Consider the following 24,299-nt stretch of genomic DNA (forward strand, 5'->3'; position numbering starts at 1 on the left):
CAGCACTCCAGCTGTTCTCATTTTGACCTGCACAATAATTTGTCTCTTTTTTATTATAGTAGTCATTTGATGAAACCTATGCCCTTTACTGCAATTGAGCAATGTGTTCCAAAAAAAATCACACTGCTAACTTGAATAGTCATGTTATTTCCACTGCCCATTTTTTAACCAAGCCGTACATGGGTTGTCTTAGATAACTTACTGACTAGTCTTCACTTTTTCCCTCCTCAATCTTTCAGTTTTCATAAAGATTGTGTTTTCTAACAGGCTTTTACATTTCTGTACTAACGAAAATAGCTAGATTTTGTCACTATCCATTTTCTCGAGATGTTATAAGTTTGGTTCTATTATACATCCAGAGCAGTCTGTCTTTATAACCGTAACTTCACATGATAGATTGAATTCACTTGAAATTTCCAGGGTCGCAATTGGGCCACATAGACCACAGTCCCTTGCAGGAAGGGAAGAATATATCCTTGTTTGTGCTTTTAAGCACATACCATACTTTTTTAAAAGGTAAAAATCTCTCTAGACTCTTCCCTTATACTTTAACTATTTTTTTTAAAAATGAAAGTGGAGGCTTTCTATACTAAGAGATTGAAATCAAAAAAGAATGAAGCAACAAGGAAGCAGTTCCATGTCATTTTGGAATTATAAGCAATCCTACCTTAAGCCTCAAATATAGATTGTTAGAATTATGGATGTACTAATAATTCTATGAACACAGTTGTAATGGCAGAAGTTAGACGTAATTCTATGCAGTTTAATTCCTTCACAAAAATGGCACATGAACCTATTCAACACCCCAACTAACTTTTGCTTGAGAAATAAGAAGTGCAGAATAGGTTTGTATATTGCATTCTGTATAAAGGTTTTACACATTTTATAGTGTAGATACCATCATCCCAGATCTGAGACCTTCTGGGGTTTATGAACCTATTGGAAAAAGTCAGATAATAAAGGTCTCAATCCTAATTATTTACATGGCCCCCATCATCTTCATTTCCAAGTGTGTGCTGCTACCCAACCACAAATTCATTACATTTTAATCAGTGATTAATGTATAAACACTTCTGTAATTTACAGCTACAGTTTTCCCATTAATAAATACAAAATTAACAAACCTGGATTTAAATAATGCAGGTAGTGTCTGTAAATAAATTTGAAGTACTTCCTGGGGCAAACATTGGCTATGACAGCTGCATACGTGACTGCATACTGCAGTTATACCGAGCTGTTGAGAGTGATGTGCTAACTCAACCCCTCTCTGGAGCACTGGGTTATAGATATAGTTGTATAACTTCCACTGAACCACCACATTGCCCTTTTGGATTAAATGACAAATGTGGCTCGCTATCTGCACACTGCGTAGTTTGTCTTCTTCAAAAGCAAAGTCCTGGTAAGCCTCCAAAGCATCCCACTTCAACAACATGTCTTCAGATCCACTACTAGGCAAAATCCCTTGAAACCTGTAAGAGGGACATGAAAAATTTGATGCGAGACCAATATCAGTCGAGTTGCTTTGCAGGGTATCTTCTAGCTCAGCAAGCTGGTCACAGTCAATAGTACAAATATTGCAGGCTGCTTGTATAATTTTTTGAGAAACTTCAGCTCCTCCCAATTGATCCAATATAAACTTGTTAAGGATGCTCAATATGTGCTGTTGAAAGTTTTTTAACACTGGTAATTTGGAAGCTCGAAGTAATGGAGTAATCACAGACTTTGGGTCCATACAACAGCATATTCCTACATTATGTACACCTGATAGAATCTGAGCACAGGTGCTGCTCAAAGAAACTTGCTGCAGCAAGTGGAAGCACTGATGAGCACAAACAGCAATGCAACAGCAGCGTTCAGGATAATGAACTTCTCCATGTACTACCTCCTCAAAGGGGTTTCTGGAAACCTGGTTTTTAAAAGCAGAAACCGGAAGCCCCGAGAGATCTCTGTGGTGATGCATGAAGTGAGAATACTCACATCGTCTATGCCTCTTTCTTGTACACATTGACTGATGAAGCTGTTCTGATTTCACTTTTTTGACAGTGCTGATTATTTTCATAATGCTGTTGATTAGGGCTTTTAGATGTTCTGAGGCTTCAGTAGTTATTTCCTCATCCTTTGAGACCAGCCATTCCATTTGAAGCACTGTCATTTCCAATAGTTTAAATCCCTGGTGTTGTATAAATTCATGAACGAGATCCACAGCTTGACTAAAATAAAATGGATTGGAAGCTGCACTCTGAAGACAACAGATCAGAATCTGCAAAACCCCTTCTAGAAGCTCAGGTAAAAGAAGGACTCTGTGGCGATACTTGGAGAACACAAAGTTATCCTGAACCTCCTGTAGTGTTTTCTTGTGTCTTGGAACAAAAGGATCAGACTGCTTTTCCAAACAAGTTCTAATTTTTAAAGCTGCTCTAAGTAAGTCTGTTAGGTTTTTTCTCAAGTTGTCAGGCATAGTTTCAGCACTGGTAATATCTATGGACAAAAGGTGCAGCACTGTTCTAAAGAGCATCCTTTGAACCAGAGCCACAGGTTCTTCTGTCCAGCCTGCAGAAACCACTTCACTTTCTGCATCACCACTCACATTGCAACAGTCTCCAAATCCTGATAAGAATTCTGTTAAGGTGGGCACTACAGTGGCTGCAAGTGCAGAATTGTGATTCAAGGTAATATCAAATTTACATACTTTTTCTAACAATGACAACAAGACATGGCACAAGTCAAATGGAGAATTGTCCATGCTGCTGACAACTGCTGCTGCAGCTGACTCATTTAAAACCTCAGATTTTGACTCTTGTGTTGGAATGATCTGTCTGGAATTTTCTAGACTCATGGGATTGGGATTAAAGCTTCGTACTACTTCTGCATGGTAGTCAACTCTAGGTGGGTGTGTTACAAAAGGCTGTAGGATTTGAGACCGCCTGTGTTTAGTCATTATGGTAGTCTTGTCGTCTGAATTGCCTTCTGAATCTGAAGTGGATAACTGAGATTTTCTTGCATCCCTCACAGAATACCGATGGGTGATTTTGCGCTGACGCCTAATTTTTCGAAATGAAGAATTTAATTTTACAGGAGTCTGAAAGGATGGATGAACTATTCCACCTAAATTTTGTTTTTCATGTGCAGATCTCAAAGAACTTGAATTTGTCTCTTTGGTCAGGCATACGTCAACTGTGAAGGGTAGATTAAAATCTGTTGAAAGAAAAAAATCAGTATATATATTACACTTCAAAGTAACATGATTTTTAACTTGTATTAAATACAATTGTAGCATTTTATAACTTGAACCTCACACACGGTTAGTGTCTCTGAAGGTTTCCCACAGGACATGCTTTGCTTTTATTCATTCTTTAAACACTAATAATCAAAATCTAGACTTTGACATGTCTATATTTTTTCTTGAACAGCAGCAGCACTTCATTTCCCTTGCCTAGATCAACACAGACTAAGTTTTTGAGACAGAAAAAAATTGTATTTAGCAAAATGTGGTTTAGAAACCCCTCTTACCTGTTAAAAACTCCCCTACTTTAAAGAAGCACACTGACATGCTTAACTCTGGCTATATCAGAATACACCAAAATATTAAATCTGACAAGGAACTATTTGAAGCTCTTATCTTTTATTGCGCTAACAAGTTGAATATGATTGCTTTTACAAGAAAGTAATTTGTTCATATAAAAACCTAATAAAAGAATAAGCATTTAGCATACGCCACTACACCTGGTCACAGCATTGTACAAAAGTTGCCTAATCCCACAACACCCAAGTGAAGTATTATAAGCCTTATCCTCAAACAAACAGGGATCAGGCACACACAAGGAAGAAATTCACCCAATGCAACACAGCAAATCAGTGGCTGAGCTGATATAAGAACTCAGTGCTATCTGACTCCCAACCCTGATAAGAGAATATAGTACTCTGCTCTCTTCAACAAAAAGATTCCAAAAAAATGCTTGGTAATGGAAAAACTAAAAACTGTATTTACAACAATGCAGAACTTGTGAACTAAGCATCTTAACTTAAACTTCTTTCACCCCTACACAAATAATTCCTAAAAAAAATATTAAAAAAAACAACAAAAAAACCCATAACATATTACATCTGTTAAAGTTGACTTTCAAGGATCCTAATTCCAGTAGTTTTACCAATATATGCCAAAGGGTTTGTTTGTTTTTTTGGGGGGGGGAGAGGAGGGAGGAAGGGGGAAATATCTGCCACCCTTAATGCACTGAATGCCCCCAATAGTGAGGCCAAAAGTGACATCCAAGCATATAATGTATATTGCTAACAAAACCTGGAGAACATCCAACAACAGCCTATTTGCTTTCTGCTTGTACCATGGATATGAAATTTAAACCCCTGAGCGGTCTTAAGTAGGATTTGAGAATCATTATTAAGGGGTGAAATAGGCATTTTTAGTAGCCTGTATGCCTGGACTCAAATTATATCCAATAGCTAGAAACAGACATATAGGATGTCTCTACGTAAGGAACTTACATACCCATTTTTCAGCAATGATGCAGCTGCACTGGTGCTACCAATGGTATAACACATGTAGACCAGTTGCAGAGATTTTTACCCATACTTAGGAGCTCTGGGGATGAGATAAGAGGGTAGCAAAAAAAAAAAAAAAAAAAGCCTGTCCCTGGGTCTATGATAGAGTTTAAACCATTCATAGCACCAGTGCAGCTGCACTATTGTTTAAAACCAGGTAAGTAGTTCTCGCTGATCCTCACCTCTTTATTAAAAGAGGCACAATTCTGGTGCTTGAGAAAGACCCTTATAACCAATTGACCAAAAAAACCCTTCATGCATAGAGGGTAATGACCAACTGGGAAAAATGAAAGCTTATCACAAAAGAGAAAGAAAAAATTACACAGAAACGCAGCCCAGTAGCTCCTAATGAGAGAAATGTTTCTTGAAGGTTACCACACTAGTAATGCTAGCTAGGGATTCAGCTGGGAAATGACAAAATATTTTATACACTGTACATGGACAAGTTTGAGACATTAATTTTTAAGCAATACATTGTTTTAAACCAATCCTGACAAAGCCACTAATTTATCACATGTCCACAAGCAGGCTTGTTTTTGAGTCAGTCAAGCTGAAAATTCAACTGGGCTTAACTGCCCAAGATAGGCAGTAAGTTACACATACATTAGACCAGGGGTCGGCAACCTACAGCACGCATGCCGATTTTTAATGGCACACTGAGGTCCCAGCCGCCAGCCCCACTCAGCCCGCCGCCAGTCTGGGTGAACGGAACTGCAAGCTGGCAGTGGGCTGAGCAGGCCGGCAGCTGAGACCCCGGCTGGCAAGGGGCCAGCAGCCGGAACCGAAATCCAGTCGGAACCCAGAGCTGGCCGATGCTGGGGCGCAGCGCACTCCCAGCTGGGGAGGCCGGGGGGGCCTGCTGGCTGCCGGAACTCTCCTGCAGGCTGGCACTGGCGGCTGAAGCAGCAAGCAGTCAGGCAAGTGAAAGGGGCCGGCGAGCGGTGCAGTGGAGGTGTCCGCGTTTCAGCCTGTCTTGCTGCCCCTCTCTCGCCACTGTGGCTGGACACCAGGGCACTGCAGGCACGTGCCATCCCTGCGGCCCCTGGGGGAAGGGAGTGGCAGGCCAGAGGGTCTTCTGCAGGGCTGGCTCCAGCATTTTTGCCGCCCAGAGTAGCAAAACAAAACAAAAAAAAGCCGCCATCGGCGGCAGCTCTACCGCCGCAGCTTCAGTCAGCTCCAGCTCAGTGAGGGACCTGCCACTGAAGAGCCGGACGTGCCCCCCCCCCCTCCAGTGGCCGCTCCCCTGGTCTTCTGCCACTGCCCCCCATTTGCCTGCAGATGCAGTGCCCCCACACAGCTGGCCCACAGATCCTGTGGCAGAAACAGGAACAGCATGGGGCAGGGACCCATCCACCATCCAGGTAACCTGGCCACAACCGGGACTGTCCCAGTCCAGCCCCAAGTCCCTGTCCCCCCGAGACTTCCCCCTTACACCCCACAACCTCCTGCCCTGAACCCCTCACACCACCCAACCCTGACTCCTACACCCCCCCATGCTCCCAGCCCTGACTCCTGCACCATCCATATCCCCACCTCCTGCTCTGATCCCACCGCACCCCAACCCCTTGCTCTGAGTGCTCCCCCACATACATCCCAGCCCATGAGCTCCTCCCCCCCGGAGGGGGGTTGTAATATGACAGTACCTGTAAGAAATTAAGTTACTTTTACCCCTGCCAGAACCCCAGACCAGCAGTGGACTGAGCGGGGCCAGTGGCTGGCTGAGAGGCTCAGCCCGCTGCCGGTCTGGGGTTCCGGCCACCAGCCCCACCTGCCAGCCGGTATCCAGACTTCCAGCCCCGCTCAGCCCACTGCTGTTCTGGGGTACCGGCAGCCAGCCCAGGGCTCTGCTCCTGGCCTCAGCCACTCCCTGCTGTGGTGCACATTGGAAAACTCAGCAAGGAAAAGGATCACACTAAACTGATAAGATCGGCATTTTAATTTTATTTTAAATGAAGCGTCTTAAATATTTTAAAAACCTTATTTACTTCAAATACAATAGTTTATTTTATAATATAGACTTATAGAGAGAGACCTTCTAAAAACATTAAAATGTATTACCGGCACGCAAAACCTTAAATTAGAGTGAATAAATGAAGACTCGGCAGAGCACTTCTGAAAGGTTGCCGACCCCTGCAGTAGACTATCAGACTTGCTTTATAAGTATGGTGAATCTACATATAGTAACAAGACTCAGATAAACAAAGGACTTAAAATATAGAGGAATGTGGGGTCAACTATACATAAGATACTTTAGTCTTCCCTCTATTGGTAGAAAGTATACAGAACTCAAAAAAAGGAAGTCACCAGATTGAAATGTAAGACTCATTGCCCGATTAAAAAATCCTGGATTCAAAACCATACGTAACAAGTAATTTCATTTTTTTTTAAGTTTCAAGCACACATTACTACAATACATAATTTTTGCTATGATTCTGATAGTGTAGTATGATGAAAACATACTTATCGCTTTTTCTTCTTGGACAGGTATTTTCCACACCAATGGTAGAAGCGACAGCAGGAGAGTTAGAAGTTCTTCTCGACATGTCAGCTCCTAATTTGGAAACAAAATATTTTTAAAAGTTCATGTTTTGTAGTTTTACAGAAATAGCTGGACTTTTCCATCTGCCATAGATTCCCAATGTAAATTTTGTTAAAAATTAAACACTCAGTTCCCTGTATCCCCAAAAGCTACACTAGAGAAATAACTCATCTATGCAGAAGAAGTGTTCTAACTATAAACCACAGCCAATCAGAAAGCATTGCAAATATTTAGCACATCTTTGCAATTGAGTCTATAAATGTCAAAGCTATCCAAACCTTTCTTGTTGAAAGAATTCCTCACCTAAGGGAGGAAATAAAACATTAAGTGAAAATTGAAAGCAAATAACTGTTGATCTGAAGGGAGACCATAAGAAACGAAACTCTGGATGCAAGACATGTTATGCTTTTCATTTTTTTTTAAATTAGCATCTGTATTGCCTTCCCACATTTAAAAAAAAAAAAAAGGTCCTTTTGAGGCTGTAAGTTACCTATTAAAGGAAGAAGTTAGCTGGAACAAGGCACAATGGAAGAATGGAATTCTGCAGAGGGGGGAAAAGGGTTTATTTACCTGTAATTTTGTTTCTCTGAAAATGTCATTCCTACAGAGATTCTGGAACTCTCAACACTTATAAATAGGATAGAGCATGAACAAAACTCAAGGTAGGAACGACAGTAGAGAAAATGTGTAGTTGATTTGGTCTGACCGCAAGAGAAGGAGAGCATCGACTGGGAGCGACAGCTGATGTCTCCTCTGGAGCAGTATTTGGTGCATTTGCTATTGGTCTGAGAAACGAATAGGTCCCTGGTTGGGGTCCCCCATTGTTCGAAGATGTAGCATAGCCCCGTATTTTGAAGCTCCCATTCACAGTCACTCACAAAGTGCCTGCTGAGTGAGTCTGCAAGCACATTCTGTGTTCTCGGAAGGTAAGCTGCAGATAGTGTAATTTGATGCATCAGTTTCAGAGCTTGACCACTTCTGTGCAGAGAGTGGGGGGATTTTGTTTGTTGATATAGGAGTGGGAGAAAGGATTCACACATCCTTCGCACTGCTCAAAGTTCCAAGATGTTGATATGCATCCTGGAGTCACAAGAGGTCCAGGTGCCTTGTACTAAGCGGTCATCCATATGGACTCCCCTGCCTCATAGAGACGCGTTGGTGATAAGTTTGCTTGGAGAGGAGGGAAGAAAGGGACCCCAGTCGTACCCACTGGGGGTCTGTCCACAGTAGTAGGGATGATAGTATCTTGGCCGGAACTTTCAGCCTGAGGTCCAGAGAATGACAGATTTGCAAGTACACAGAATGGAGCAATGTATGGAGGCAGTGAAGATGAAGTCTCATGAAAGGGGTCATGTAGGTGCATGAAACCATGTGGCCCATAAGAGACAGGCACATCTTGACCGGTACACGTGGATCATTTTTGATGTGAGAAATGGTGTTCATTGCCTGACACGTGTCTATGGGCAGGTATTCCCATGATGTGATAGAGTTTATGGTAGCCCCTATGAAATCTAGTGACTGTGGGGGCTGAGGAGCAATTTCTTGATGTTATCATTGATTCCCAGTGAAGCAAGGATTGAGTAACATGGAGGTTGACACGAGGACTTCCTGGTGGGATCTGGCTGCCAGGAGCCAGTTGTCAAGGTATGGAAAAAACAAGATCAGAATACCTGATGTGAGTTCACTATGGAAAATACTTTGGTAAAGACTCTGTGAGCAGTAGCTATTCCAAAAGGAAGTACTGTATTGGAAATGGCCGGTGCCCACCATGAATCTGAAAAAATGTTTGCGGGCAGGATGGATGTTGGCATGGAAGTAAGTGTCCTTCATATTGAGAGCTGTGAACCACATGCCTTTTTCTAAGGAGGGAATGATTTCTGCCAATGTGACCACGTGAAACTTGAGTTTGCAGATGAAGTGACTAAACTGATGGAGGTCGAGGATTGGTCTCCAACCTCCTTTTTTCTAAGAAGTCAGGAAGCAAGTTGAGTAGAACCCTGTTTCTGCTCTATTGCTCCCTGATGCAATTAGGAGTTCACATCTTGGAAGAGGATACTGTCAAGAGAGTGATTCCTGAAGAGGGATGAGGATGGGACTTTTGGAGGAAGAAGCATGACAAACTCAATCATATAGCCATGGCAGAGGACATTCAGCACTGATTTGTCCATTGTTATTGCACTCCGAGCATAGTAAAAGAGTACTAAGTGACACCCAAAGGGAACGGAGGGGTCATGAGGTGTTAGATTCTGTGGTTGTTGGCTCTTCAGCTCACATCAAAAATACCTCTTGGCTTGAGGCTGGGCCTGCAAAAGGGAAGACAGTGATGGAAGGCCAAGGAAGTGAGATATTTGGATTTTGGGACGTTTTCAGGCATTTCCATAGAGGCGCGTAAGATCTCTGGTGATAGAATTGAGACAACCAGTACCTTGGGCCAATGATAGGTGGTATAACTTCTGTTTCCGGCACATACACTCATGCCCCAACGAGCGGTGGGTAGCCCTAGAGTCTTTCAGTGTATGTAAGAACTCAGCCTTTTGATTTAAAAGATGGGATTCAAAAGGGAAGTCCTTGATGGGGTTCTGGACCTCCCTAGGGAAACCAGAAGCATGAAGCCACAACTCCGTATATATCATGATAGTTGTGGCAATGACCATGGAGGAGGTATCAGCAATGTCTACCACAGACGGGAGGGGCAGTTCTGGCTATGAGTTTCCCTTCATCAGTGAGGGCCTGGAAGCGGCCCTGGATCTTGTGGTAAGGTATCAGTGGATTCTTCAAACTTAGCGTAATTCAGAAAGTCATATTCAGCCAATAGAGCTTGATAATTGGCTATCCTGAATTGCAAACTGGCAGAAGAAGAGAAGACTTTCTGACAAGATGAAGACACTTCTCTTCTTTTCCCTGCGAATGTTGTTGCTTGGTCCTCTCTGCAGCAGCCTGGACCACAAGCAAGTTTGGAGCTGGGTGGAAGAAGAGGTACTCAGATCCCTTGGTAGGGATGTAGTAACGTTTCTCCACTCCTTTGGGACTGGCAGAACATGTGGGGGGAGTATGCCGTTCAGCTCTGGCTGGCATCAAAATCTCTCTCCCCAATCCTTCCATCAGTTAAATATGAAGAAGTTCTGATGACAAAAAAACCCACCTGTCTCTTATCCACAAATACAATATAAACAAACATAGTAATACAGGTAAATCCATTCTAGACATGGAGTGTAAAACTAACCCACAGAAGATATTAATTAGAACCTATTGTGCATCAAATTATATGAGAAAGGTTAGCCTGAACACAAATAGTATCAATATTCTACAATACTGTGGTTTCAACATGTTCTCGGAATTAGAATACTGACAAGGCTCTGAATCCCAAGATATTTATGGAATTTAAACCTGTAAAAATAATTAGCATTAACAAAGAGCTATGAAATTTGAGTGGGAAGTGTATTGTTCTCCCTGATACTTACAAATCTCTAAAGATTCATAAAATCCTTAAACAAATCTGTAGGTGCCATCATCTACAAAAACATTTGGGATCCACAGAGGCTGTAAACGTGCATTTGTAATGGTCAGCCCTAAAATTCTACACCTTTGAGCCAGTATACTGCAAGGAACTAGTTCTAGAATTGTCTGAATTTCTATTAAACGCAAATCAATACCCAAAAGTTAGAAACAATGCAGTTGTAAACAGGATAACTTATGAAACAAATAACTTAACGAGACCATGAAGCTTCATCTGCACCATATTAGGTAGGTAATAACTGCATCTTAGTTTATCAGAGAGCCAATGTAATATTAAGAGTTGTGTTTTGCAGATAGCAGAACCACCTGCTTTTATGGAGATTCTGTTTGCCTTGTTTATTAAAATGTGTACTTTGTAGGGAAGATTTCTGGGTTGCTGGATTAACTGATGTTGACATTATTTAGAAACAAAGACAAGAGCTGAAGACTATAGTATTATTGTTTAAATGAGAGACTGCTATTAGAATAGATTAGAAATGTGACTATGGAAAGGAAGTGCACACAAAAACAAACAAGGAACTAGTAGTTTAAAGACTTCACTACCACCTTAAATTTAATAGGCTTATTAAAATTTCAATTTCTGTTTAAGTACAGTATGTACATTTTTAAAAAAGGTATTTCAAAAAATACTAATTTTTTTCTGCTCCCTGTTGATGTTATAAGGGTCTTTTTAGCAAGGGATAAATTGACTAAAAACTGGGAAAATGCAAAGGGCTGGCAAATGCGCAAAGTGAACAAACTGAGAAAAAACATTTTTATCCTGAGCTAACTTTTCAGTTAAGAACAATGCTTTAAATTCCTGTAAGAGTCTGGTTGAATGGGAGAGCCTGGGGAAAACCCAGAGATGCCATGCGAAATAGGAGATCACATTCTAGAGTGTTGGTGACATAGTGTGCATGGATATTGAACAGGTTTGGCAAAAAATTTTACATAAAAGCTTTTTTTTTAGGGAGACAGAAAACTGGGTTTTTGTCAAAAACGATATTTAATTTGTAAGCGTCTGCTTTCCTCTTTTTTAATTTATTTTTTTACTTGGACTTTTGGTTGAGGGAAAGTCAAAATCCCCTGCTAAAAATTTTGAGTGAAAAAAACCAAAACAGTTTGTTGGTTTTGCTGACATTTTATATGGTGGTGGGGACACCATTTTCCAACAAGTTCTAGTATTGTAGTCTCTGAACAGTGGTGAGGAGATTTCCAATACTGCGCTGTATAGCATCTCTTTTAGGCCTGCACCCCAACTACAAATTCTAGCCCCAGTACTGCAGTCTGATCTTTTAACACAGACCCTGGAAGACCACCAAGTTAGTGAATCTAGCTAGTGTTTCAAAGGAGCATGCATTTACCCATTTGTCCTTTTTCTAGTAAGGATAGAAAGAAAGCTGCTACTATTAAACAAAACAAAGTTTACTGTCTTTCACACTCTGTTCTTACATAGAAATAATTGTACTGTATATCCATTTGTTTTAATGGACAAGAAATATTTAGCCTGGCAAACAAGTAACATTCATGCTCTAGACCGATATCGAATTCTTGTTAAAAATTATGTTTTCCTATGCCAAAGAACAGCTGTGTGTAATCCAGATACACAAAGTTTTCTGAAAACTACTCAAAATTAAGAGGCTAATTTAAAAAAAAACAAAAAACTCCCAAATCCCAAGAGTTGCATATTGCAAATGTACACACAGGATGCTGTCTTTCACTTCCTTTTTAATCATGTTCATTCACACGCTACCATGCAAAACAAGAGAACCCAGCAGAAGAAAGTACAGAATCTCAAAGGGAAAATACAAACAAAAAAGCCTATCAAAGAGGCACATCCTGCCACAAACATATTTTCTTCAAAACACAATAGCAGAAGTGCAAACTGCTGTAATGCAAATATAATCTACAAGTCACTCAAAGCTATAAAAACTATTACCTGATCCATGTTGGAATTGAGCGTAGTAAGCAAAGTAAAACCACGACCCTGAACAAGGTATTGTCCAAGTGCTGCCATGTGAGTTTCCTCCTCTTCCTCCTCCCTGGCTTCAGCCCTCTGGACCACAGCATTGCAGAGACAATTGACATCTATCAAAAATTCACGTGCCAGCGAGTTACTGGCACTGCTCATGTCTGAGCTGCAAATACAAAAAAGAAAAAAATAGAGAAGTATCGAAGCTTATCCTTTAAAAAGTTTACCATTCTCAAGATTGAGCTACACATGAAGTCTATAGGACTGAAAAAAGTTTTAAAAAATTATTTCTATATTTTTTTAAATTGTGGCTTCAGCTATCCACCCTCCACGAACTACACTAAACGTAAGTTAGTCACAGATATCTACCATCTGTAAATTTTGAAGTGTTTTTGTTTCTCATCCATATCACAAGATATTTTTATATAATATAAATAGCTTTTATATTTTCTAACTACATCTCTCTCTCGATATAATGCTGTCCGCGGGAGCCAAAAATCTTACCGTGTTATAGGTGAAACCGCATTATACTGAACTTGCTTTGATCCACCGGAGTGCACAGGCCCCCCCGCCAGAGCACACCTTTACCGCATTATATCCGAATTTATGTTATATAGGGTCACGTTATATCGAGGTAGAGGTGTATTAACATGCAGTACTCATTTATAAAATATCTATTAGATGAACTTCCACAAAGCAAAGTTTCCCCTGTGAACGTATAAAGGCTTAAAAATAATGGCTTAATTCCAGTCTTCTAGTAAGCTAGAAGTGAGCTGTAATGCCCAGACTGCGTATTTAGAAGCAGCTAAAACTTAAAGGAAAATGACTAAGTCAGAGGAAAATCAGATGTCCCATGATTCAGGATTTTCATAAACGTGAATTCAAACTAAATGCATCTTCTCGCGCTCTATAAAGTATGTATGCATACACTGCACACGTATGCTGGGACTTTTCAAAGATAAGATAAGATTAAGGGAGCTAAATGCACAAATGCTATTTAATTTCAATGGGATTTGGGCATTTAGCTCCCTCCTGTGGTTTTGAAAATCCCAGCACCACTGCGCAAGTGAGGCACAAGTGTTTATTAAAAAAAACACTTTATAAAAGGGACTCCAGCATCTTTCCCAGGATAAAACAGGCTTTACTTTCAAAATAATCAAGAAACTTTTAAAACCATAAGTAAATTAGATCAAAACTGAGATCTAAAACTAAAACGTCTCAATTTCTAATAAAATGTAATATTAAATTTTGGATTTACCAGCATGGACAGTGGTCATTTTAAACAAACAAATGATTGAAATAAATATTCACTAAACGCATGTTGCTCAAAATGTGATTCTACTTTGGAGAGGACTCAAATGCAGTAGAGCAAGATTAAATTTCAATACTTCACATTATATATGTCCAAACATTTGAATTTGACTTTAAAATAAATGCACATACTGAAATCCAGTGCACTATTTGGACACTATTTGTAAGAAAACCTAGTGATGTTTCTTCTATCTCCTCCACTCCCAACTACTCCAGTTGAATTAAGTTTCTCTTTCCTCTTGTAAGTATTATGGTAATATTGCTAGTTGGCCTGTAACACACTGGCAATTTGAAATTAACAGGAAGGGGAAAATATATTAGAAATTACAACGTAAATTACAGAAAGATCAAAAATTATCTATGCTACTGAGAAAGGCATAGTGAAAGTGGCATGAAGCAGTGGTGGTGACTAGAGAAATATTGGGTGCACTAGAATACACCAAAAGTGAAGAGCATATATGCAGTATGACTCATTTTAGTTAGTGCTACAAGACTAGATATAAGAACCAAAAATACATTTTAAAATAGAGTTAAAATGTGAGATCAGTAAGAACAGGCCCACATGACTCCCTTCACACATACAAATAGGAAAAAGGATCTCTAGGACTGCTTAACTCTGTTTTTTAAAATAGTTGTATTAATGTCACTGAAATGGAGGGAAAAAACCCATGCAGTCATTATGTCAAATATGAATCTTAAAATAATTTTAAACACACGCCTACAATAATTTTGAGATTAAGAAGTTATCCGATACTCAAAACCTCATGTGAATGTTGTGATCACTGCTTCTTCCACTGAAAGCTATATATTGCATGTGCAACTTTTCATCATAGAAATAAAACTGTACACTTAAAGAGTACAGGTGTCTGTAACATCATGGATCATGGAGAAGTAACTCTGGCCAAGACACAATCAGAATGAGGGGCTGGCAGGGTGGTTTACATACATATGAAAAAAAGTGGAGTTCAGGACCAATCATTGCAACTTATGCTGCAGCTAGGAGCACTACAAAAGCTGAGCCTTCAGCCTTGTGCAATGGAAGAGAGGAAGAAAAAAGGATGCTTTGTGACCAGAAAAAGGCTAAGCATGACAAGAAGTCTTTGGAAGGAAAATGAAGTAAAGATGTTAAGGGACTCAAGGAAAGAGAAAAAAAATTCAAACAGAGATGAAAACAGAGACAAGAAACTCAAAAATGAACTCTTCCTTGTAAGAGTTTTCAGTCTCCCCTATTTGAAAAAGGGAAGTGAGGTAACTGTTGTTTCCTAAATGTAGAGGCATCAACACTGATCTTAGCTGTAACCAATTATGGTTCAATGAAAATTCTATGCACACCTATGACATTGTAGAAATAAGTATTCATGGTGTGTAATGTAAATGCTAACTGCTACTTACCAGGTTGTTGTTGTTGTTTTTAAATACAGCTAACACATTTCTTTTCTTTTTACAAGAAAAAACAGAAATTCTGGCAATATTTCCTTAAAGTTTTGCCTGTAAGACACGAGAAATGTTTGTAAGTCACAATGTCTTTAAAAAAAATATATCTGTAATACACTATTTTGTAATTTTGAAGTTAATAAAGTTTAAATGTAGTGTTTCAAACTTATGAAATAGACCAATGAATCTTTTGCAAGTCTTTTTTGAGTGTTAGGATGGAGAATTGACTCAATCTAAAGCTTTATGATTCTGGTAACAGGGAATAAAGATTACGCATAAAAAAAGACAAGCTAATAACACAAAAGCTACTGTAGTTCAAATATTTCGAGGCAAAGAGTTGACAAGTAATGTTTTCATCGAGTTATATTTAAAATACAAGTTGTAGTTAGCGCTTATAACACCTTTTGACTGAAGGTACTTTATAGCAATGACTCTGTAAAGCAGACAGCAAGTATTCTACTAATTTAACTTACGTAACTGACATTTTCAAGGCTGTCCACTAATTTTGGGTGAACCATTTTAGTATCCTGCTCAATATGCAAAACTGTATTCTTCAGAGGTGCTCAGCACCCACAACTCCAGTTGACACCACTGAGTACATGATGTCAGCATCTCTTGGAAGAGGAAACTGCGGGGGGGGAGGGGAGGAGGAGAGAAGAGTCAAGTGCTAGAGGTCTCAAGTTGAGCACTCAAAAAATAACCGAACATTTCTATAAACCAGAAATAGTTCATAAAAAAGGGAGGGCCTTTTCAAAAGCTGGCACATGGTCTGCCATCATCATTATTACATCAAATGTGTCCTGGAAACTTAACGTCAAATATGATAACTTAATTATAACATAGGCTGTATGGAAAGCAATCTTCAGCATGTATGACCTCTGTAATAGCAGCAAGGAGACTAGAGCAAAATAGCCAAGTAGTTTTCTGTAAAAAATACCTTCTGCTGCTTTCCTTATTGTTCAGTTTAGCTATTTAAGCACTTGATAAGACATGTGAAGTGCTTTTAAGATCAATAATGAATGATTTCTCACTGATCATAGTACTACTATGCATTGTATACAGCTAAAGCTATGCTAACCTACACTTATATTGTATATTGTTAGGCACTTTCTCTTCCTCTTGCTGACTGTAGCATTGACACTGCTCTCTACACAGACTGACACTTCCTCTTATTATGAAGTAGCAAGCAAGCAAACTAATATGATTAAGAAGAAGCAGGTCTAGTGGGCCAAGAAGCAGCCCTACAAACATCCAGTATCAAAACATCACTGAGGAACACTATCAACATTGCTTGGGCTCTTGTTAAATGGGCCCACAATCTCTGGAGGCAAGGTCTGAACTGCCTCATAAACTGTTTAATGCAGAGTACATAAGAACAGCTATATTGGGTCAAACCAATGGTTCATCTGCAAAATTCTGCAAATTTTATTGGTCAATAAATAAATGTGGAGGTTCCAGCATGGCAGTGGAGAGCACAGGCCACTGGCTGCATGGAGGTGGGAGATCACCCTGCATGCAGCCCCTCACCCTCCCGGGACACAGGCTTGGCTGTGAGGCTGCACCCAACCCTGACACAGCGTAAGAGCCAGGCCTGCCCCAGAGGTCCATGTTGGGGGGGGAGGGGGGGAGCCGGGAGTAGTTTCTGGAGATGTGTCTGCCCCAGCTGCTCTCTGCAGGGGAATGGCACTCCTTCCCCACCCCCAGCCCAGCTGGGACAAGCAACTGAATCCAGCACAGGGTATGAGCCACCATCAGATGGGGTGGGGCCTCAGGGGGGTTTGAGGGAAGGAGGGGTGAGGCTTGGCAGGGAGGTCTGCAGGGGTCCAGATGCATGAGGGTTGGGCAGACGGGGGGGTGGGTCTGACCTGGCACCATCAGAGGTGTCTCCAGCCCTGCCCTGCCCAGTGATTTCAATAGACAAAGGACTGGAGTCACAATGCGGATACCGGTATACTTCTGACACTTCAAAGGAGAAATACTCCCCAGTGTATTTTTGACTTACTACATGTAAAGTATTACAAGCATACTCTAATTACTGTGCATAGTAAAGATAACATTTCAGTAGTAAAGTTAAGTGAACTTTCACTTATCTTTACATTTGTTTCAAGGCGTATTAAAAACTTGGTGGAAGAGCTAATCTGGAGAAGGACACACACACACACACACACACAAAAAAAACACACACACCAAGCAAGGCCAAGAGCCCCAGTTCGAAAACATGGCAGCTACTAAGTGACATTTTTTCATTCAGCAGAGCCAGGACCAGAATGATTACCCATAGGTGCAGCACAGCCTTTTCAAATTCAGCAATATCTTTGCTCCATTTGCAATTGCTCAGAACTTTAGAGTCCAAGCTAGAGACTAGAACTCATTGAAGAATAAAGGTTTTGATGAAAATGTCAATTAAAATGGCTTTTCTACCAAAGTTTCAGAAAAAAATTGTTTTTAAAATATCTGTCCATGAAATTTCTAAGACTTTTTTCCCCAACATGGCCCATTAAAAGTAATAGCTTCTTTCTTTAGCAAGCTGAAGAATGTGATCAACTCTTCCACTTTCAAAGTGAGTGAATCATTCAGACCTCCCCAGTGGCATATGTTCCAAGTGTACCTTCAGTGTAGACAGGAGCAATCCTATACAAGAACCATCCACCTTCAATTCAAGTGTATCAGCAGAAGACTAACCTGCTTGATACCTCATTTTGTCATTCCAAGTGCATCAGCCAATGATATTTAAGTAGCCTGGTTGACAGTAGCATCTGCACTACTGACATGAAGTAGAAATTACATACTTAGAAAAGTAGCAATAATTAACAAGGCTACCAAGTTTGCCTCTTTCTTTTTTAAAACACTAAACAAAGCCTGGTCTTTCATTTGACAAGAGCGTCAACTTTGAAATGTGCTATCAATGAAGCCAGCTATATTTTAATAGAGCTTACATTTAAAACAAAGCATCCTTTCTATTTATTAGGACTGACATGGTTTATCTTGTCTCATGACTTCATGCGTTGCGAAGAACTATGCCTAGCACTACAAGCAGGATGCTCACTAGGATTGTATATTAAATTACATGCATTCCCATTAACTTTAGGGGTATTTTCACGAGTCACTTTTAAAACATTGATATTTATCATCAATACTCACCACACAGTATCTGAGCTACTGCAATTAATTCCTGTACCATATATTCCTGTATTTTATGTTTCATCTCATATCAGTGAAACATAAAATACTCAACTTACATTTAAACAGTCTGACAAGAAATGTTTGAGACTTTTTCATCTTTGCTGGTGACTAACACCTTGATACAGACTCTACACATATATTTTCATAATATTATAGAATCATAGAAGATTAGGGTTGGAAGAGATCTCAGGAGGTCATCTAGTCCAACCCCCCTGCTCAAAGCAGGGCCAACCCCAACTAAATAATCCCAAGCCAGGCCTTACACACCTCTAATGATGGAGAGTCCACCACCTCCCTAGGTAACCCATTCCAGTGCTTCACCACCCTCCTTGTGAAATAGTTTTTTCTTAATATCCAATCTAGACCTTCCACACTGCAACTTGAGACCATTGCTTTTTATTCTGTCAACTACTACCACTAAGAACAACCTAGCTCAATCCTCTTTGGAACCCCCCTTCAGGTAGTTGAAGGCTGCTATCAAGTCCCTCCCTCACTCTTTTCTGCCAACTAAATAACCCCAGTTGCCTCAGTCTCTCCTCGTAAGTCATGTGCTCCAGCCCCTTAATCATTTTCATTGCCCTCTGCTGGACTCTCTAATTTATCCACATCCTTTCTGTAGCGGGGGGCCCAAAACTGGATGCAATACTCCAGATGTGGTTTCACCAGTGCCGAATAGAGGGGAATAATCACTTCCCTCGATCTGCTGGCAATGCTCCTACTAATGCAGCCCAATATGCCATTAGCCTTCTTGGCAACAAGGGCACACTGTTGACCCATATCCAGCTTCTCGTCCACTGTAATTCCCAGGTCCTTTTCTGCAGAACTGCTGCTTAGCCAGTTGGTCCCCAGCCTGTAGCGGTGCAAGGGATTCTTCCATCTTAAGTGCAGGACTCTGCACTTGTCCTTGTTGAACTTCAGATTTCTTTTGGCTCAATCCTCCAATTTGTCTAGGTCACTCTGGACCCTATCCCTACCCTCCAGTATATCTACCTCTCCCCTCAGCTTAGTGTCATCCACAAACTTGCTGAGGGTGCAATCCAGCCCATCATCCAGATCATTAATGAAGATGCTGAACAAAACCGGTCCCAGGACCGACCTCTGGGGCACTACACTTGATACTGGCTGCCAACTAGACATCAAGCCATTGATCACTACCCACTGAGCCTGAAGATCTAGCCAGCTTTCTATCCACCTTATAGTCCATCATCCAATCCATACTCTAACTTTCTGGCAAGAGTACTGTAGGAGACCATATCAAAAGCTTTGCTAAAGTCAAGATATGTCACATCCATTGCTTTTCCCATATCCACAAAGCCAGTTATCTCATCATAGAAGGCAATCAGGTTGGTAATGCATGACTTGACTGTTCCTGATCACTTTCTTCTCCCTCCAAGTTCTTCAAAATGGATTCCTTGAAGACCTGCTCCATGATTTTTCCAGGGACTGAGGTAAGGCTGTAATTCCCCAAATTCTCCTCCTTCCCTTTTTCCAATCATCTGGGCTCTCCCCCGATTGCCACAAGTTTTCAAAGATAATAGCCAATGGCTCTGCCAACTCCCGCAGCACCCTCGGATGCATTAGATCCATCCCATGGACTTGTGCACGTCCAGCTTTTCTAAATAGTCCTTACCCTGTTATTTTCACCACTGAGGGCTGCTCACCTCCTCCCCATACTGTGCTGCCCAGTGCAGCAGTCTGGGAGCTGACCTTGTCTGTGAAGGCCGAGACGAAAAAAAAAGTACTGAGTACTTCAGCTTTATCCACATCTGTCACTAGGTTGCCTCCCCCATTCAGTAAGGGTCCCACACTTTTCCTGACCTCCTTCTTGTTGCTAACATACCTGTAGAAACCCTTCACATTCCTTGCTAGCTGCAACTCCAATTGTGCTTTGGCCTTCCTGATTACAGCCCTGCACACTCAAGCAATATTTTTATACTCCTCCCTAGTCATCTGTCCAAGTTTCCACTTCTTGTGAACTTAAACATAAAAAGGAAGCTTACCGAAGATTTTTCTGTTAAGCCAAGCTGGACACCTGCCATATTTGCTATTCTTTCTGCACATTGGGCTGGTTTGTTCCTGTGCCCTCAATAAGGCTTCTTTAAAATACAGCCAGCTCTCCTGGACTCCTTTCCCCCTCATATTAGCCTCCCAGGGGATCCTGCCCTTCAGTTCCCTGAGGGAGTCAAACTCTGCTTTTCTGAAGTCCAGGATCTGTGTTCTGCCGCTCTTACGTCTTACATACTACATGGACATAATTTCACAACATTGAGGACCAATGTGACATCACTTTTGTTTGAGAACCTAACATGGCATTCTTTGATTAAACAGAATATACACATCAGAATCAGAAGATTCTGGTAACCCCTCTGCACACTTGTGTCAGTTCTCATTAAGAGGTTTTTGGGTTACTGTTTCCAAGGAAGGTTGTGGAATTCACATAATTGGATTTTAAGAACAAGTTGGACAACACACCTGTTAAGGATGGCCTAGGTTTAATTGGTCCTGCCTCAACCCTGGAGACTGGACTTGATTACTTCTTGAGGTCCCTTCCAGCCCTACACTTAAATGAATCTAAGATCCTAGGATATAATGGTTTTTAAAACATCATCTAAAATTTAGTCTGAATACTTGCCTGATTCTCTATTTTTGTAACATTGTGTTTAATCTAGTTTTAAAGTCAGTTGCCATTAGAAAGCTAACAAACATATTACGATGGGGTCCTTTATCAATCCTTTGGACTGAATGCAAATGAAGGATTGTAAAAGTTTCAAAGAAGAGCTGAACAGGCAGAAAAGGTGGGTGGGGGAGAAGGGGTTAGAGGACCCTATCTGCAGGTATGCATCAAAGGTTTGCTCTATCTTGGGAAGACAAAGATGACACCTTGGCACCCTTCAGTGAGAAAGCAAAAGGACAGCGCTTTTTCTTCACGAAAAAGGGGTCTTAACCAGGCTTGGTTGAAAAACACTGCAGAGACCTTTTTTAAGCAGAAGGTTAACCTGTTTAGTTTAGTCTCTGGAAGCATATGATTTTTTTATATGTAACCACTTGTTACCAACACTCTTACCCATTATTACTTGCATCTCCATTTTTTGATTATAATGAAAACAAGAATGTTTATTAATAAATCTAAGTGCTCTGGTGTTGAAGTGCTGGTCCTGAGTTGAATCTTACAAACTGATGTGTACTGATCCTTTGGAAGTGTTCAGTGGATATGGGGTTGGACAAGGCAGGAAATGCTCCAAGTATTCGGGGGTTGGTATGTGTGCCTGTCACTACCTGTACAGAGACAATGAGGTCTGTGAAGGCCTGAAAAGTAGTACTTGTGCTGCAAGAGGCTGTTGGTTTAAAGGAGCTGATCCACAGCAGGTACTGACAAGAATCTTTCATACTAAGGGCAGGTAGCAGTGAGGTGCCTCAACCCCTGAGAATGTCACAAAAGCCTATTCCAGAGTTTAACCAGTTTTCTAGTTAGAAGATGAGACTCAGCCAGCGAGGGTTAAGCAAACTAAAAGCAACCTTTAAATTACATTCGAAAAAATACTGAAATTGTAGCCATGTTAAATAAACTAGAGCCCTTGAATATAGACCTGTATTGTTAGGGAATCAGAAGTAGATACTACCGTATTAGTCTGTTCACCTATATCTTATTAGAAGTTCAACAATGTGATCTAATTAGCTGGTAACTGCTAAAACTTCAGTTCCAGTCAGTAATGTTTCATTACTATGTTCTATTGACTCAGATCAAAAGGGGATATTAACATTTAGATTAAACTTGTGGTGTAATAATATCATGGCCTTTACCACAAACTTCAAAGAGAAATAAACTACCTACGAACCATTTGAATGGTTAATTACCTTATGCTAACTGATGCAACTAGCTATGGGTTTGTGCCTAGAAAATAGAGAGATTTAATTCAAAGCAACAAAGTACATTACCTATTCTTCAAAGGAATGCCTGCTGTGATCATTTGCTGCCAAGACACTTAGCAGCCAAACTTCACAGCTAGAAAGGATCTTGGGCCTGATCCTTACTATCTCAGATCTGATTAAACTTTGATAGGGAAAGTCTAAGCCTACAAGACTGAGGTCTCCTACTCTATTCTGGATTAGCCCTTCAATTTCTCATGGAAGAATCTGAACAGACTCTGCATATGGACTGCTTTTTTGGAATATAACCTATTGAACTGATTCTGGAAAGACTTACAAATCAGCTTCCCTATCTCAGCCATGAAACTGACCTTTACTCACATCTGTACACATAATGATCTTTTAACCACAGTTAGGTTTTCTTTTCTTATTTATTAAATCTTAGATTTAGTTAATAAGAATTGGATGTAAGCATGCATTTGGTTAAGATCTGAAATATACTGACCTGGTGGATAATGTGTCCAATCTCTTGGGATTGGTAAAACCGTATTCATCATACATAAAGTTCTAAATAACCCTCACTATATAGACTTTGCTCTCTGGGTAGGAGCCAAAGGCTGGATTGCTTAAAGGGAACTGTATTTTGGCTTCTTGGTAACCAGTAAGGTATTACTGAAGCTGTTTTCTTACTGGCTTGGTGAATGTAATTTTAAGAATAAAGCACCAGTTTTGGGGATTTTCTGCCCTATTCTTTGCAGTTTTCCCTGAGTGAACACTCTTAGTATAGCCCCTCCAGTAATCACGGTCACAGAAGGGTTTTCCCAATATCTCCCTTGCTGCATATTGAACCCGTTATTTCTTGTCTTGCTTTCAGGGGGCATGGAGAACAACTGATCACCATAAGAGCCCTTCACAGATTAGATACCCCTCAGAATGATATTAATATGTTCGCATCCCATTGTTGGCTCATATTCAATTTGAGATACTGCTGAAAAGGAGCTGGGGGTTAAAATGTATTAGTTCCTAGCCAGTTATTCCCAATTTTGTAGTTGTGCATTTGATTTTTCCTATCTAAGTGCAGTGCTTTGCACTTGTTTTTATTGAATTTCATCTTGTTGATTTCAGACCAGTTCTTCAATTTGTCAAGATCGTTCTGAATTCTAATTCTGTCCTCCAAAGTGCTTGCAAGTCCTCCCAGCTTGTATCATTTGTAAATTTTACAAGCCCGCTCCTTTATCCAAGGCATTAATGGAAGTACTGACTAATGGAACCAAGACTGAATGCTGTGGAACCCCACTAGATACATTCTCCCAGTTTAACAGCAAACCATTCATAACTGCTCTTTGAGTACAGTTTTTTTAAACATTGCGCACACTAGCCTACATTTCCCTAGTTTGCTTTGAGAATGTCATGTGGGACTGTGTCAAAAAAACCCACCAAGATATATCACATTTACTGCTTCTCCCCTTTGCCAGTTACCTTGTCAAAGAATGGATAGAAGGTGCTATTTATATACAAGGTTTTACTGTGTTCATATAAAATCTAAAGACCTATTCAATTCCCACCTCACTTTTCTAATGTGCCTCCCTTGTGCTACTGGAAGCTTTGCAGCCATTTAAAATCTTCATTGGGACTCCTGCAGATATATTAGACCTCATAACTGAGGTGAATCAACTTAAATTCTGCTGTGTAAGAAATAATGGACCCAATTAAAGATATCTACAACCACAAAGAAACAGACCATACGGAGTTTCTCATGTCCTGGCTGCCCAGGTTCCTAAATAAAATGGCAAGATATCCAAGGTTTAATATGGCAAGTAGCTGTAACGGAGAATAAAATCTGTAAAGAAAAAATAAAATTAGGGGAGGTTCCCCCAGAGAAGATAGTCTTTCCCCATCACTGCACATTGCAAATATATTGTAGTATTGAATAAGCCAGTG

The 24,299-nt window shown here is 40.5% G+C and overlaps 1 protein-coding gene across 1 annotated transcript in view; it reads right to left on the reverse strand.

Moving 5' to 3' along the window:
• LYST (lysosomal trafficking regulator) overlaps positions 1–24,299 on the reverse strand; it is a 156,813-nt gene that overhangs the window by 113,668 nt on the left and 18,846 nt on the right. Inside the window, exons 2-5 of the mRNA XM_045009357.1 lie at positions 15,267–15,362; positions 12,531–12,729; positions 7,018–7,108; positions 1,125–3,195 (exon numbers count right to left, since the gene is read on the reverse strand). Of these exons, the coding sequence (XP_044865292.1) occupies positions 1,125–3,195; positions 7,018–7,108; positions 12,531–12,722 (2,354 nt within the window). The 5' untranslated portion in view covers positions 12,723–12,729; positions 15,267–15,362. The remainder of the gene's footprint in view (positions 1–1,124; positions 3,196–7,017; positions 7,109–12,530; positions 12,730–15,266; positions 15,363–24,299) is intronic.

This window comes from Mauremys mutica, chromosome 3 (genome assembly GCF_020497125.1).
Source record: "Mauremys mutica isolate MM-2020 ecotype Southern chromosome 3, ASM2049712v1, whole genome shotgun sequence".
Lineage (NCBI taxonomy): Eukaryota > Metazoa > Chordata > Testudines > Geoemydidae > Mauremys > Mauremys mutica.